At 43.2% G+C, this 15,001-nt stretch overlaps 1 protein-coding gene across 1 annotated transcript in view; it reads right to left on the bottom strand.

Annotated features, from left to right (window-relative positions):
* Nucleotides 1–7,062: 7,062 nt before the first annotated feature.
* Nucleotides 7,063–15,001, bottom strand: part of zmat4a (zinc finger, matrin-type 4a) — a 75,263-nt gene continuing 67,324 nt past the window's right edge. The window contains exon 7 of the mRNA XM_076270312.1: nt 7,063–7,090. Within this exon, the coding sequence (XP_076126427.1) occupies nt 7,063–7,090 (28 nt within the window). The remainder of the gene's footprint in view (nt 7,091–15,001) is intronic.

Raw genomic sequence — 15,001 nt, forward strand, 5'->3', positions numbered from 1 at the left:
CCTGTTACATTACAGGTTGAGGACTTGAACCTACTTCTCAAGAACACTGTTTAGTAGATTTGGACGAGATGTTTTGTTACCAGTCATAAGAAATGTTTACATTATTACTAGGAATTCTGTTCTGAGGCATCACAAGCCTCAAAGTTCATGTACTGTATTGTTTGCGTGTTTGGAGGTATAACTGAGAGGTCAAGACAGACCTGACTGCAGCTGACGTCATCTTTGAAAAATGTTGAACTCCACTGAATAATAATTTCCTTATTAGTACTGGAATGACAGCTTAAACCTTTTGCTCCAAAGCTACATGTATTTGCAAGATCTGTTTACAGACTCAGACAGTCGCAGACCCAGAAACATCCTAACGACGCATATCTCACTTCCCCCGCTGGCTTCAGAAGTGTGACGAGACACAACTTATCGAAAGGGGGAAAGCAACCAACACCTCCCCGTGAGACCCCAGCAGACTTCAGTGTTCCTGGGAGAGCAGCATTTGGAAGTCTTGTGTAACATCCCACAAAAGGACCTTAGTCAGAACATCACGAGAAAGATTGGTAGAATAGTGGACCTGCTGTGGGCAGAATAACCCCCAAAAACAGCAAGGATCCGAAGGTTCCAGGTAGTCGACCCTGACCTTCAGACTAGAGAATTTTTATTTTGTTGGTATACTTTAACTGGAGAAGGAAACATTGAAGAAAAAGAAGAGGAACACAGGGTGTGGGGGAACGCCCCCTATTAATAGAGCCAAGCGCCGCCCTAAGCACATTTTGCACACACATACACATACTAAACATTGTGCACCACACGAAGAATGGAAACTGGCTTTGGTTGCATTTTCTTAGCTGTTTCTATGATAGACGATGTCAGTCTTTCTACTGTTGTTATTTTTATCTGTAACCTCCTTCCACACCCTAAAAGTCCTCTGTTGTTAATAAGCTGATTCATAATTTATGTAAGCAAGTTTAGATGTTCAAGTCTTTAAGGACTTGAAAAGGGGGAATTGAAGGGAATATTTTGTATTCATATTTTATGTGAATGGTTTAATGATTCAAGTCTTTATGACTTGAAGACTGTATAGTTCTTATGGTCATTTGTGATTGTGTACCCATGTGTACCCTGTGTGTGTGTCTTTGGTCTGTATGCAGTGTATCCATTGTTTATGCCTTTTGCCCATCACCAAGGTGTGAATGTTTGTAGAACAGCATGTGTCCAAGCCTCTGAAGGACTTCCCAGGAAAGGGGGTAGTTTTAATTAAAAGATAATAGAAGCTGACCAGACCTGATGAAGGCCTAATCCTCATCCTCCCTTTCTATTGCATATTCAAACTGGGTTGGACCTAGAGGTCACTCCTTCTTTGTGTGTAACTTTAAATATGGTCTCTGTTAGTCAGAGAAGTTAGAAGAGAATATTGAGAATCTGGTGAAACCCATGATGGGGTGACACAAACATGTACTTTTCTCCCTTGAGGGGCACTAGGCCCCTCATTGAAAAGAATAAAGCCTGGATACTGACTTGCATCGTCCTGATTGAGTCTCCAGAGAAATATGGTAGTAAAAAATATACTATCAGAACTCTCTTTTCCCCCTTTGTGGACACACTTCACTTGCAATTTTGTCATATTTTATTAGCTAATCCAAGTTCATCTTTACTGTCTATTATCTGCTTCACCTCGCCAAAGCTCTCTGGGGTTTGTGTAAAACTGCCCATTCACATACACTGGGAAAAATGTTAACGCCCGTACTGTTACACCCTCCAATGTAAGCTTGTTCACGGTGTAGCATGACCCTGCAGCATTTGCAGAGGGGGGTGACTGGAAGTTCAGTGCAAAGCAAAAACACATCTTAAAAAAGCGGACACAACGCAAGCGGATGTTTTTGATGGGTAACGCTCTCTTAGCAGAATAAATTATCATTCCTCCCTTTCGTCTGTTCAAAGCCAGAAGTGAGAGGAGCTCTCTTGAATCACACAGTGATTATGAATATTTAATTTATTCTGTGTTTTCCAGAGTGCCTTTATTATGTATTTCACTGTACAACATCCCCAAACCCAAATGGAAAATGCATGCTAGAAGTGTAGCATTAGACAAATGGGCTTTCATCAAGAAGCTCTGCCTGGCTTTTTCACGTCGGCTCTCTAATTCGTCCTGCTATGGAAAAGAAGGCCCTAATTCCAGTTCTTACTTAGAGGCTATGGATGACTGCATCTTTATGGGCTACTGTTGGATTTAGCGTGCGCTTCTGCAAGAATCTGAGACAAAGCCTTTGGACTTTCCCCTCCTCTGAGTGTTTACATTTTCATTTCCTCACAAAATCATTCTCTCTCTCTCTCATTTCGTGTCCTTGAGAGAGAGAGAGAGATTTCATGCTGTGGTGAGTGAGGAGGCGAGGAGGCGTGTGGTGAGATTTTCACCTCTCTACGACACACACAAATAACTAAATAATTAAAACAACCCCCAATAACTCACTGATTCATCATCTCAGAGAGGGCTCCGTACGGGCCAGAACCCCCCCCCCCCCCCCACACACACACACACTTCGTAGCTCTGATGTTCACACTTCCAGCCTACGGCCCTTTGCTCTGTGCCGTGTTTGTACACAAAAGGGAGGGAGATGCACAAGGCGATCCTCATGCTGCGCCATCTTGGCAAAACAAACAGCTTGGGAAACAATGAGAGACTGTGCTGCATGGCTGGGGGAGCCGTTTTGCCCACGACGTGTCCGTGCGGCACATTTAATCACTTTGCCACGGTTCACCCACTCAAGGTTGCACCTCATCGTCATGGGCACACTTCTCCTGTTATGCCTGAATCTTTCCTTGGCTTCTTGTAAATATACACAAAGATCATACCGAAGGTGTTTTAGAAGGTACGATGTCCCTTTTGAGGTTAAAAAGTTGCATTAAAGCTACCCAAGGGAGAAATCTAGTTTGGTAAACTAAAGTTAGTCAGAAGCAAAAGTAGTACAAACTATTAGCAGAAAGAGAAAGATCAAACTGACAATATGCATGTGATACAAAATTAACTACTGTAGGTGGGGTACAAAGAGTGCAGACCTCTGCCAAGGCCAAATGCCCTATCTGGCAACTCTACTGAAGATCAAGAATAATTTGTGAATCCAACCCATGACTCTAGTCCACCCCAAAATTTAACAGGCTCGTCCTTGGCTCACGTTACACCGCTTCATCAAATTGCATGAAAATTGGCCAGGCAGTTTTGGCATAATCCTGCATAATCTCATGGATAAGTAACTCAATGGGCACAACGACTATACTCACTGCAAATATGAGTGTAGCTGAACTTCCATGTGTTTAAACTACTAGTTTTATGTAGTTCACTAACCCTCAACACTCGTTGTGGCATACTGTACCTAAATAAGATAAACCTTATCACTGTTGAACGACCATAGCAGATATATTATTACAATACACACAATTCACATCTTTAAGTTTTTAACCGATATTTTGAATGAAGAGGAACTTTAACAGAGGTAATGATTTGTGATATTAAGCATTTCAATTAGATAACTTAACAAACCATCCAAGCGAGATATTGGTAATGTTCCTGTTACGTGCAAATATGAAGATACACATGCAAATTATAATTAGTGAAGGCAACAGTTAGCCTGGCTCCGCCCTCCTACGTACTTCCGCTCAATTTTCATTTACCTTCAGTACGTCGTCTGGGATTTCGGTATATTCGCGGGTTTTGTCAGGCCAAATTTTTCCTGTTCAATCAGCGAACAGAAGGGGTGGCTGAGAACGATGACGTTGAGGTTGTGCGCTAGTTTCACCATGTCATACATGACCAAACGTTAGCGATTGATTATGGCAGATCCAAAGTGGCTCTGGGCAGATCCAATAGTTTTAAACTTCAACAGAGTACTCGCCTTCAAGGAAGTTAACGCTTGGCGATGGAAAGTGACCAGACTCTCTGTACATTATGTACAGTAATGTATAGTACGAGAGTCTGGTAGGACCAGGCTAGGCTACAGTAGGCCTTTGACACAGATGGTGCAAACATATTGTAATCGGCACTCAGTTCATGAACATGTCACTGGGTGAAAGTGTAACTATAATGGATGAGTTTGACTTGGATTCTAAATCGGCATACAATTATATATACAGTGTATATATATATATATATATATATATATATCTTATTAGTCTTCAATGACCCCTTTAAGGTCAATCACGGCTCATGTAATGCACACATGCGCTTCATCACACGTCTACTCCCACACATGAGAAATCTCATTTGGACGCCCCTCGCCCACTTCCATTCCATTATTTAAATTTGAAATGAGTGAATTAATGACTTTGCCCTCCCGACGAGGTGCCGTCGTCGAGATCAGTTAATTAGAACGATCTATCTCGATGGGTCAGGATGCAGAAAGCCATGCGGCGCGAGAAAATTTCATTAGAGAAGTTCATTATCAAATAAATAGCTCTTTGACGTCTGGAGGGACTGCGGTGCACTTTTTAAGTGGTGTTGCTCCGTCGTGTACTTTCGCCTTTTCTACCGCACAAGCAGGATGGGAACTCTATTTGTCAGTGGGGTTGATGCTTTAGCTTTAGGAGTCAAGCCGGGTACTGATGTTGCCTTTGGGCTATACCTGTTGTCGAGCACATTAGACTTTGACTAATTGAGAAGCTTTATACTCAGCAAAGATGAAGAGACATTAAAAGAGACACTGAAATAAGTGGCAAGCACTCAGTGGAGTTAAAAGGACAGCATGCAATTTAAGTTCTTTCAGCACAAGGAAAGTCACTGGGAGTGGCAGAAGGGAGGGTTGCAAATGTCTTTTATTTTTCCAGAAGACACATTAGACATAACCCAGAGCACAAAGAAGAGGGGGGAAGGCATGAGGGATGGTCTTCCTCTGCGTCATTGGAGAAACTCGCTATTACCATTGCGATGCTAACGACAAATGAAGTAAAAAAAAAAAAAAAACTGGCCAAGTCACAGAGAAAATGCTTCACACCAAAAAATAAGGTCACTAAAAATGTGAGACACATGTGAATTCATTTGAAATTGAATAGTTTCCCCCTTCTTTCCTGTGTTTTGGCCTGGCCAGTACATATACATTTGTGTGTGAGAATACACCTCTCAGAATTTGGCCCTTCATGTAGTAAAAGTCATACAATGAATTGACAGTTGCAGTACATCAACAAACTGATTCGTGCACAGAGTACTTTTTAAAAACAGTATATACATTGAGTTTTTGACTGAGGCCATCAGAAAAGGTCCCTGGCTCTGGGTGGTCCGAGGCTCAGTTGGTTTTCAGTTGATCAGGGATTGGAATGGATGACTGTAGATGAACCTATTTCGCTCTCTGTCGCCTATAAACACACCAGATTGATGCTTAGGAAAACAAGTCCTTTAAAGCTAGGGAAGAAACATAAAAAAGACAATGCCCATCGTAGTGTGTGATATCTTCCCAAACATAGAAACAAATAAATAAATCTGAATTAAAATCACACCATATCGCAAATATAGTACACATGAAAAGGCAGTTGCTACCTGTAACTTTTATGTGAATCCAACAAAATAAATAAATATCTCCTCTAAGTACAGTATATATATATATATATATATATATCTTCATTTGCAAACATAAATACTCTGATACTTCTCTTCACATACAAACCACTATTAAAACAACCATTAATAGTTTCATTTCTACTCCACGTGCCTGGACCTCATGGTAAAAGACATCACATTTATTACAGTGATACCATTTAGCGACAGTAGTGGCTCTAAGAACTATATGTTTGACAAATGCATTTTAATTAACTTCTTCTTACAGGTACAATTCACTTGCAGGGGCATTGCAACACATTTGGTTTTGGTTTTCACTTCAGGCTTTGCTTGAATCTGACTACAGCTCTTTAGAAGTCAAACAAGCGCTGCATGTGAATTTTCGAGTCAGCAAAGAAAATGCCCTTGTTAACCATAGGAACCTCCCTGAGACAAACAGCGGATGGTGAGTGCAACCTAAAGTCATTAGTCACTGTAGATTTTGTTGGTCTGTTGGTCCAAGATCAAGGAGCAGGAAAACAAGATCCCTTAGATGAAATGCAACCCCCACCCCCAAGAAAAAAATAAGGAAAAAAGAAAAAGAGAACCCAACCCACAGTCAAGCTGCTTTCATCTTCTCATCTCCCAGCTCTGTTATTTTGCATTTGGGAGTGCCTTGCAATTTGCAGTTTTGTCACACTCTTCTAGCCGCTGAACTGAGCTGAAATATTATTCCATCAGAAATCAATTATTACTGCCCAAATAGCAATTATCGCCATTGAGTGCAGTAATTCGTATCTGTCTCAAAAGAGCAATCTGCAATACCCTGTAGCACATCTTTACGCAGACATTTAGCTCCATAAATCAAAAAGACTGTGTCCAAATAGAAGACAAAGAACTTGAAGGTGGAAGTGGTGGTTTAAATGCTACTGTATCTTTGTGTGGTTAAGATGGTAACTCAGCAAAAAAGAAACAAAACAGTGAAATTTGAAAAGTTTGAAACACGACGATATATACACATATTTGTAAAACCATTTGAGAGCAACAGAATGGATGTATGAAAAATCGTGAATGACTGTGGAGTGAAAGATTGGAATGAAGTTACCGTTACATTTTTCATTTCACCCTTACAGCGACATTTAGGTAGTCTTGCATGCCCTTTCCATAATTTAGCCTATAGACTGCAGGGCAATGAACATATTGCTGAGTATCTAGGAGTCGTAATGAAGACGGCATCACGAGTCGAGGGGGCTGTAGCGAGCGAAGAGAGCTGATTAAATGGAAATGAGAGTCTGTCCATTCTCTGTACTGGTGTGTGTGTGTGTGTGTGTGTGTGTGTGTGTGAGTGTGTGTGTGTGTCTGTCTGTTTGTCTGTGTGTTTGTAGTGAGTGAGATAGTGTTTGTGTGTGTGTGTGTGAGAGAGACAGACAGAGAGAGAAAGAGAGAGTGAACAGATGAAAAGAACAGAGGTACGGGAAGAGGCAGGAACAGCAGGGCAAGCCGACCACAGCTTGTCTGACATCAATCCAATCGTGGGTTCTCGTCTAGATTCACTGGACACACGACTGATTCTTTAGGCTGAGAGACAGACAGAACGAGAGAAAGAGAAAGAGAGAGAGAGGGGGGGGGCATTTAGCATTTAATCATCATCGCAGCAATCAGTGCAAGAGTCTTCGTGCATCTTTCCATATTCAAGCTCCCTTAATGACTAATTTATAATACACTGAGAAGTCTGGGAGGATGGGTGTTGGTGATGCTGCTGCTACTGCTGCCGTGTCAGTTACCCAGTGCCTGTTCAGCTCACAAGCTGAGCAGGTCAAAATCTATTCAGAGTATGAAGAAATGTCATTCTTTTTCCATCCTGCCTCGAAATAAGCACAGAGCAATTGCTATGCTACTCACGTACCACCCAACCTGGGTACCCTGCTGCATTCAAACCATTTGAAATAATGTCTTGTGCTTCAGTCTTCCTAGTTGGGATAGATGAAACAAAGAATGCTGTGGAGATGTTGAACTGCTTCACACAATGAGCATCCAGGTTGTTATATCCGAGGCAATTCACTCCACTTTCCCTCAAACTTTTTTCAAGGTCAGCTGGAGGGTGCTCGCGCAGTCCCGGAGTAGAAGTCCAGTACCTAGGACCCCTGTCAGACACTCGAGTCCTTATAGTCCTGCCAGCTGATGTTGCTCCATAGCAAGACGGGCCACCTGCCAAATGAACACAGCTGCATACACAGTCAGTGTTTTAAGTCCTTAAAAAATATTTAAAAACAAAAAAGGGGGTTTTGTCTCATCTGAACACAACTAGCTTGGAACAGTCTGAGCCTGTCTGAAATCCCCTCTAATGATGTTTCAGAGTGTGAAAAAAAAGAAAAAACACATTTTGGCTATACCATTATCGTTGTCACAAAGTGGGGAAATTTGTCGTTCATTGCCGTACAAGCAGCACTCCAAGGCTGCCGTTTGTCTTGTTTCAAGTCAAACCAACTTTTTGGTTTGACTCTCCCCGCAGCTCACTGTGTTCCGCTCTGTTCACGCTCAGGACTGAGTGATGGGACTGATGCTTAAAGATATCAATGTGGGCAGAGAGAAATGGTAAAGCCAGTGCACAGGTCTTGGACTGCTTATCTCCAAACAGCTCTGATCTCATTACAAAACAGTCTCTAACCTCATCGCAGGCATAACTTCAGGAGGTTATACTCAAGGGAACACAGTGAAGGTGATAGAGAGAGAGAGAGAGAGAGAGAGAGAGAGAGAGAGAGACGAATGTCCTTGAGATCTGGTTTTCATGATTTTAGAGTACTGCACTCTACCCCATTATTGAGCCCTCAACGTATATGCAAATGAGCCATGAGGCTGGAGATGATGGAGTGATGAGGCTTCCTTGGTGGAGCAGATGCTGTATGCAGTGATTGGTGATTGGCATGGTTCACAGACACACACACACACACACACACACACACACACACACACACACACACACACACACACACACACACACAAACACATACACAAACACACACGAACACACACAAACACACACACACGTACACACACACACATACACACACACACATGCCCAAACACACACGCATACACAAACACTTATGAACACACACAAACACACACACACACACATACACATGCACAAACACACACGCATAAACACACTCACAAATGCAAACACACATACCCTGTCCACCGTCCTTCCCATCCCATCCCCACCTCACATACACACACACAATCCTGACAGAGATTGACAGTGGCAATTAAATTCTGACTGCAAATGCTCATGATAGCCTTCCATTTAATGCCTGGCCACCTCGGCTATCATTTCCATTGTCAATATATTTGACAGTTGGTATAAAAAGGTGATGAGAACTGCATGGCAGCTTGAGCAGTGTTAAGCACATATTATGCAAAAGTCTGAGACAAGAATAAAATAAAAAGAAGAAAAAAGAGGAAGACAATGAGGAAGAGAAAGAGACGAAGACGAAGTGGAAGAGAAACGAAAAAAAAGAAGAAGAAGAAATGTTAATCACAACGGCTGTGACAAAACTCATCCGCGCCTGTCACCTGATGCTCCCTAAAAGCACAATTTGCATTCGGGCCTCCTGCCGTGTCCATCCTCCACTTCAAAATGCCAGTCCTCAAAGGGCCTCCTTGCTTCAGAGGGGAGACAGCAGGAGGATGGCCCTTCAGAACGCTTCCAGCCCAACCAGCCAGCCAGCACCCCAGCCCCCCCGGCTCCTCCGCCTTGGCCAACCAAGTCAGAAGAAAAGTGGGGGGGAAATTGCGCGACCAACATCAAGGCTTTTTCTCTTCCCCTCTTGAGGCAAACTGGCTCATAATTAATGTATCGCAAAGTGGGTGTGAGTTACATGGTCTCGGTGAGGGCAGCTGGAGAGGAAACGGCTATACCACCTGAGAGCCCCCGTGCTGGATTTTATACATTTATGCGGTAGAATGTCATAACGCAACGCTATCACTCGACTCCCAGCTTGCCGGGGTTAAGACGGTTTGAGTGGTTGAAATGAAGATGAATAATGAGCTTGAACATGTGCCTGTCGTGTTGTAAACACCATGCTTCTGGGCTAATGATAATTTGTGTTAGTTTAATGAATGATCGAATCGACTGCGGACAAAAGGAAGCGAGTTAGTGAGCTAGTTTCCATGCGCCTGCGTTTTCCTCTTCCTCCGAAACTCGCTTCCATAACTGGGCAGGTTATTTATGTTAATTCTAATCGTGCTAATGAGCCATACTTTACTGCACGACCCACTGGGATAGAAAACTGCACCAAACGCTCCTTTATTTTTTTCCCTGCCCTCTAGATCTGCGGTGGAGAGGCCTGCTGTAGAGAGCTATTTTCTTCACTTGGTTCCACTCGACATATGGTAAATTTCCATCAGGGGATCTGGTGCGTTTATTGTGAATATGAAGGGCCGGGGAAAATAGCACGAGAGATGATTTAGCTAGCGACATGGACTAATTTCATAAGCAACTGACAAAGATTTCATCTGTTGCCACGATGAAACCCAGAGGCTTGGAAGCACAACAGAGACACAGAGTGAGCGGTGTTACAGAACAAAGGAAGCCTAGTTCAACAAACACAATGTCCGTTTGGCTTGGGTTTGTATGGTCTCTTCCAGTTTGTGCTTCAATGGTTTTCATGGTTTTTTTTGCCTTCTAGACATTCCGCAGGAGATTAACTTACACAAAGTCATCCGATTGTTTCTCTAGACACACTTCACCGAACGGTAAACTAGACACTTCAGACAGTAACCCCTGCTGTGAGTAATAGCCTATAATACAGGAGCAGATCACATCCCCCCAACACACACACACACACACACACACACACACACACAGACACACACACATTCTCTCTCTCTCTCTCTCTCTTTCTCTCTCTCTCTCTCTCTCTCTCTCTCTCTCTCTCACACACACACACATACACACACACACACACACCTTCCACTCTCAATGATTGCCTGTGCTTGTGAGGAAAAAACTACACTTTTTGGTCAATAATTTAAAATCTAAGTACCTTTCGGAAGAAATTTTGCCCCAAGCCACACCAGACGTTAGGGATTTAATAGCTTCGGATAGTGCTCTCGGAATCAATTTCTATAGCTGCCTCCCCTCTGTCCCTCCTCCTGGCACTGTTTTCTTGACTCAATGCTTAGACTGTGAGTTGCCAGATGTATGCTAGTAAAAAGGAACTCTCTCTAGGATTCTCCATATGTTCACTCATACTACCATTGAGACACGGTCTGTTGCCTACCTTGACCCAAACAAACACTGCATACATTTTTACCCCCGCCTTTCCTCTTAAAGCACAGCACTTTCATATTCATATTCATAAGGCCTCAATGCTGCTGCACTGTCTGCTTTTGAGTGGTGCAGCTCATCAGCGAGTCCCGGAAAACAATGGTGAAAAATTTGCATGCGTGCACTTTTCGCAATTCGAATGGCAATGAGATGAAGTGTCAGAATTGATTTAGGACTGGCCTTTCTTTTTAGGACATGTGCACAGTCGTAGGTATGCATGCGCCATCCTCAATTTAATTATGTCTGTATGCGAAGAGGCTCTGGGTCTATGGCCTTCGAAGTTAGTGAGGTACTTTTAGTGTGGTTAAAGCAGCACATTATCTCTGGGATATCTCTGAGGCTTCACAGGGGAAACAGGGCTGTCAGTGAATCAGTTCAAGAGCTTCAAAGGAATTGTGTGTACTACAGATGTCAAAGCAAATAAAATACTGCATATGCTGTACGCGGCGGCGGCTTAGTGCACCTCCAACAGTGAGATCAGTGATGTGTTTGGCAAATGATTCTCTTACTGTATGTGGCATTTCAACAAATTAGCCGATAATTGGTACATTGGTACAGCTTTGACCCCAAGGAATTATTTTTGTAGAAAATAACAGCTCTGAGCTGTTACCTTTCAGCCTTTAATGCACTTTAATGATCTTGTCTTATTTAAAGTGCTCTTCTATAATTACTATGCAATCAAAAGGGACAACTAACAATCTGACAGTCCAGTCAAAAGGGCCCTGTCATAAGGCAACAGCAACTGAGTAATGTTTGTCTATTTTCTGTCCATTCTGTCTATTTCTCTGATGACCATTCTCATCTAACTTAACCTTCAAAATATGGACTACTACTGTATATGCTATTCACACCACTTATAAACCACTTACAAGTCAATAACTAGCAAAGGACCAGCCTTCATTGCATTCACTGCAATCAGTACAAACCTGCAAAAAGTACTGCATTTACTCCATTAAAATTTTCTGTGACCTCTTTTATGACGACCTTCAAAATTCCAACTCACAGTCCGACTCAAGGCTAGACTATTTCAGTACTCTATGAATATCATTATGATGCTGCTGCTGATGATAATAATGATCTGAATGTTTTACTGATTCAGTATTGGCCTGGGAAAGGATGTCTGTGAGAGTATTTGCTGCCGTTTAGTTGAAATGTGAGGCAGCAACAAATACTATAGAGAAGCTTGGTCCTGGTCTGTTTATTCAGATGGTAAAATTCAATAAGACAGGTTTCAGTGCGATTTATAGAGCGTAAATGTGTTTGTGTTTCTGCGAGCACCTCAAATTACTCAAGGGAGTGAAAAGGTGAAAAAAAAAACACCCATTCCATTGGTACAAGCAGACAATGAAAGTCTGTGATGACTGCGTTCAGAATGAGGGTAGGGGTGGGGGTGGGGGGCAGGTCGAGATGGAAGGCAAATGAGCTTTTCAGGTGGGCAGGCTGGAGAGAGATATCAAAGAAGGAGGCTAAGAAACTATGGAGCAAAGCACATCTGTTTAGCTTTGCAGCAGGGGGAAGGCTGCGTGGCAGAAACAGCAGGTGGTCAGGCGGGGATAAAAGGGGCCGTTGCCGCCTCACTGGATGACCACAGGGACAGCGGCGAGGCAAAGAGTGGCCGCGAGGAAACAGGTGATGGAGGATGGATGAGGGGGGGGGGGGGCGGTGGAACCTTCCAGAAACAGGCCTTCACGTGATCTAGCATTCCGTTTCAAGTCCATGCCTGGGTGGCGTGGGTGCCAGCAGCCATCAGTGGCACGCATGTAAACAGAATGAATCAGCCAGCATCTGTCTGACAGCTTTTAGTTGCTGAGTTCAGAGTGCTTTATATATTTCATGCTACAGTTGCCATACTATGCAATCTCATTAAAAAAAAAAACAATGCTGGTCACACACGACATCCCTTGCTCAGTGGTTGCATTGGAAATCTAAGCAATATTTCAGCCTCCAATAATAAAACCGCTGCGTCTGTGGAGGTGGAAAATTGAAACGCTTGCAAGCATGCAAGCACATTTTGAAAGAGGGAACTTCTTGGCCAAAAGACAACAAAAGGACCATGCGGGGGATTTAACATATTTCTTTTTAAATCTCCACACTGCCATGATGAAACAGCACAAGAGTTTGAAGGTCAGGAAAATAGAGCTGCACACAGAGCGAGCTCCTGCAGTTCAAAACCTGTAAATGTGTCGCCCACGGCCGTGTCAAAACCTGTGTGCAGTTTACCAGATAGCTGCGTGATGTGATGTCTTAATTCTTATTATTTTTTTAACATGAAATGATCCCTTTAACGACACAAAATGACAAAATAACCTTCATGGCAAAGCTGTGGGGTTCCAGAGGACAACAGACAATACAGGCGGCAATGGGAGGGACAGAAAAAAGGGGCACTAACAAATCACTGTGTCATTGTGCACGTCACTAGGCCCCCAGATGCATTAATCGGCTTGTGTGCACGTCTCCGCACAGCACCAGCATGTATAGGCGAGAAACAGAGGGATGTGTATGTATGCATGTGTGAGTGAGTGTGTGTGTGTGTGTGTGTGTGTGTGTGTGTGTGTGTGTGTGTGTGTGGGCCATGACTATAAACCAGTGATGGCATGGTAATAAGCTTTTCACTTTGGCTTGTCCCTCTCCCTAACGGAGGATGAGATTTTAGGACTGAGTTTTTCTACTCGCACCCGGCTTGGCGCCTCAGTCTCATCCCCAGTTATTATGGGCCATGCCTAATAATTTATTATAATGAACATTTTTGTTTCCTTATCAAAGGCAGTCAATTTATCATCATTCTGATCATTTTTAGGGCACCTTCTAATAGTCTATTCTTCAAATGTCCATCAAATGCCACAAGATTATTAAAAAAAAAAGTGTGCGAGCAGGCAAAGCCAGAGATGAGTTTAATAATAGATGTGTTTCAGACAATTTTGTACAGGGCAAGGTTAGACTAGGTGCCTAAAAAAAACATCTCCCCTCCTCTAGAAAGTGGCTGTTCCTTTGTCCTCTCTTTCTGTAATTAACAGCACAAAGTTCCTGCCGGTTCATTTTCATAATAATCTGACTTTGTCATTTGCGTCCTGTATTTAAACGCTGTCTGGCTAGTCATTTGGGGGCCTGAGTGCATTCTGCTACAGTTAGCAAAAGGCAGCCCATCACTCTCCCCAAGCTAAGGAAATTACACTGGCAGACCGCTATTTCTGTCACATTGTCCCATGCCCTGCCACAACCCTCTACAGTCACAAGGACACATTTGTCAAACTGCTTTTGTGCCAGCAAGAGATGAGAGCCAACACGACGCACACCCAAATTAAAGCAGGGATATGCAAGGGAAATTGGCCTTCTCAATCATGTACTGCTCTTAATATGAAAATATGGGGTGCTTTAGATCTGCCAGGCGCACGCACAATAGTTGATTTAATGCACTTGGGTCGGGATTGCACTGGTGTGCTGTTGTGGCCGAGCTTGTTAGCAGTGTATTGATCAGGCCGCTCGTCAGGAAACCCGTCGTGACTGGCTAATTTGTTTTTCCGTTCCTCCCTCGCAGGGTCACAATTGAACTTATTCATTGAGTTTCCAGACTCACCACATTACACACACACAAACACTCTACCTCTATCTCTCTCTCTTTCTCTCTCTCTCTCACACACACACACACACACACACACACACACACACACACACACACACACACACACAAAGTGCAGTCCTGTTCGCTACACTATTGCTGTTAGGACATGCATCTACAGTGGTCATATCATGATGTGCTTACTGGTAAGGGAGACCACTGGGATGTTTTCTTCCCAGCAGAAATGTCGTCGCTACAACATCAGAATAACTGGAAAGCAGCAGACAGGATTATGCTCCTAACTAGGACTAGTAGTTTTCTATATATCTCTCTCCCTCTCTCTCTCTCCTTTTTTAAAATCCTCTTTTCAGTGCCATCGGTGATGTCTGAAACACTCACAAAAAGGAGAGAATAGCACTCTCCCGCGCTCCACTGGGATCTAGCTCAGGGAGACGTTCCTTTATTATATTCGGATAAACTGCCATGAAATGACCTAAATACAGCCGACAGAGGATGCGGCGCCGTGGATGCACAGGAGGGTGGGGGAGGGAGGGAGGGAGGGAGGAGGCAGTGTTTGGTTTTTTTGGAGGGAAAGTGGAGG

The sequence above is a fragment of the Alosa pseudoharengus genome, unplaced genomic scaffold, assembly GCF_046254945.1.
Source record: "Alosa pseudoharengus isolate Yale_2024_CS ecotype anadromous, Long Island Sound unplaced genomic scaffold, YU_APseudo_1.1 YU_APseudo_1.1_scf_6, whole genome shotgun sequence".
NCBI lineage: Eukaryota > Metazoa > Chordata > Actinopteri > Clupeiformes > Clupeidae > Alosa > Alosa pseudoharengus.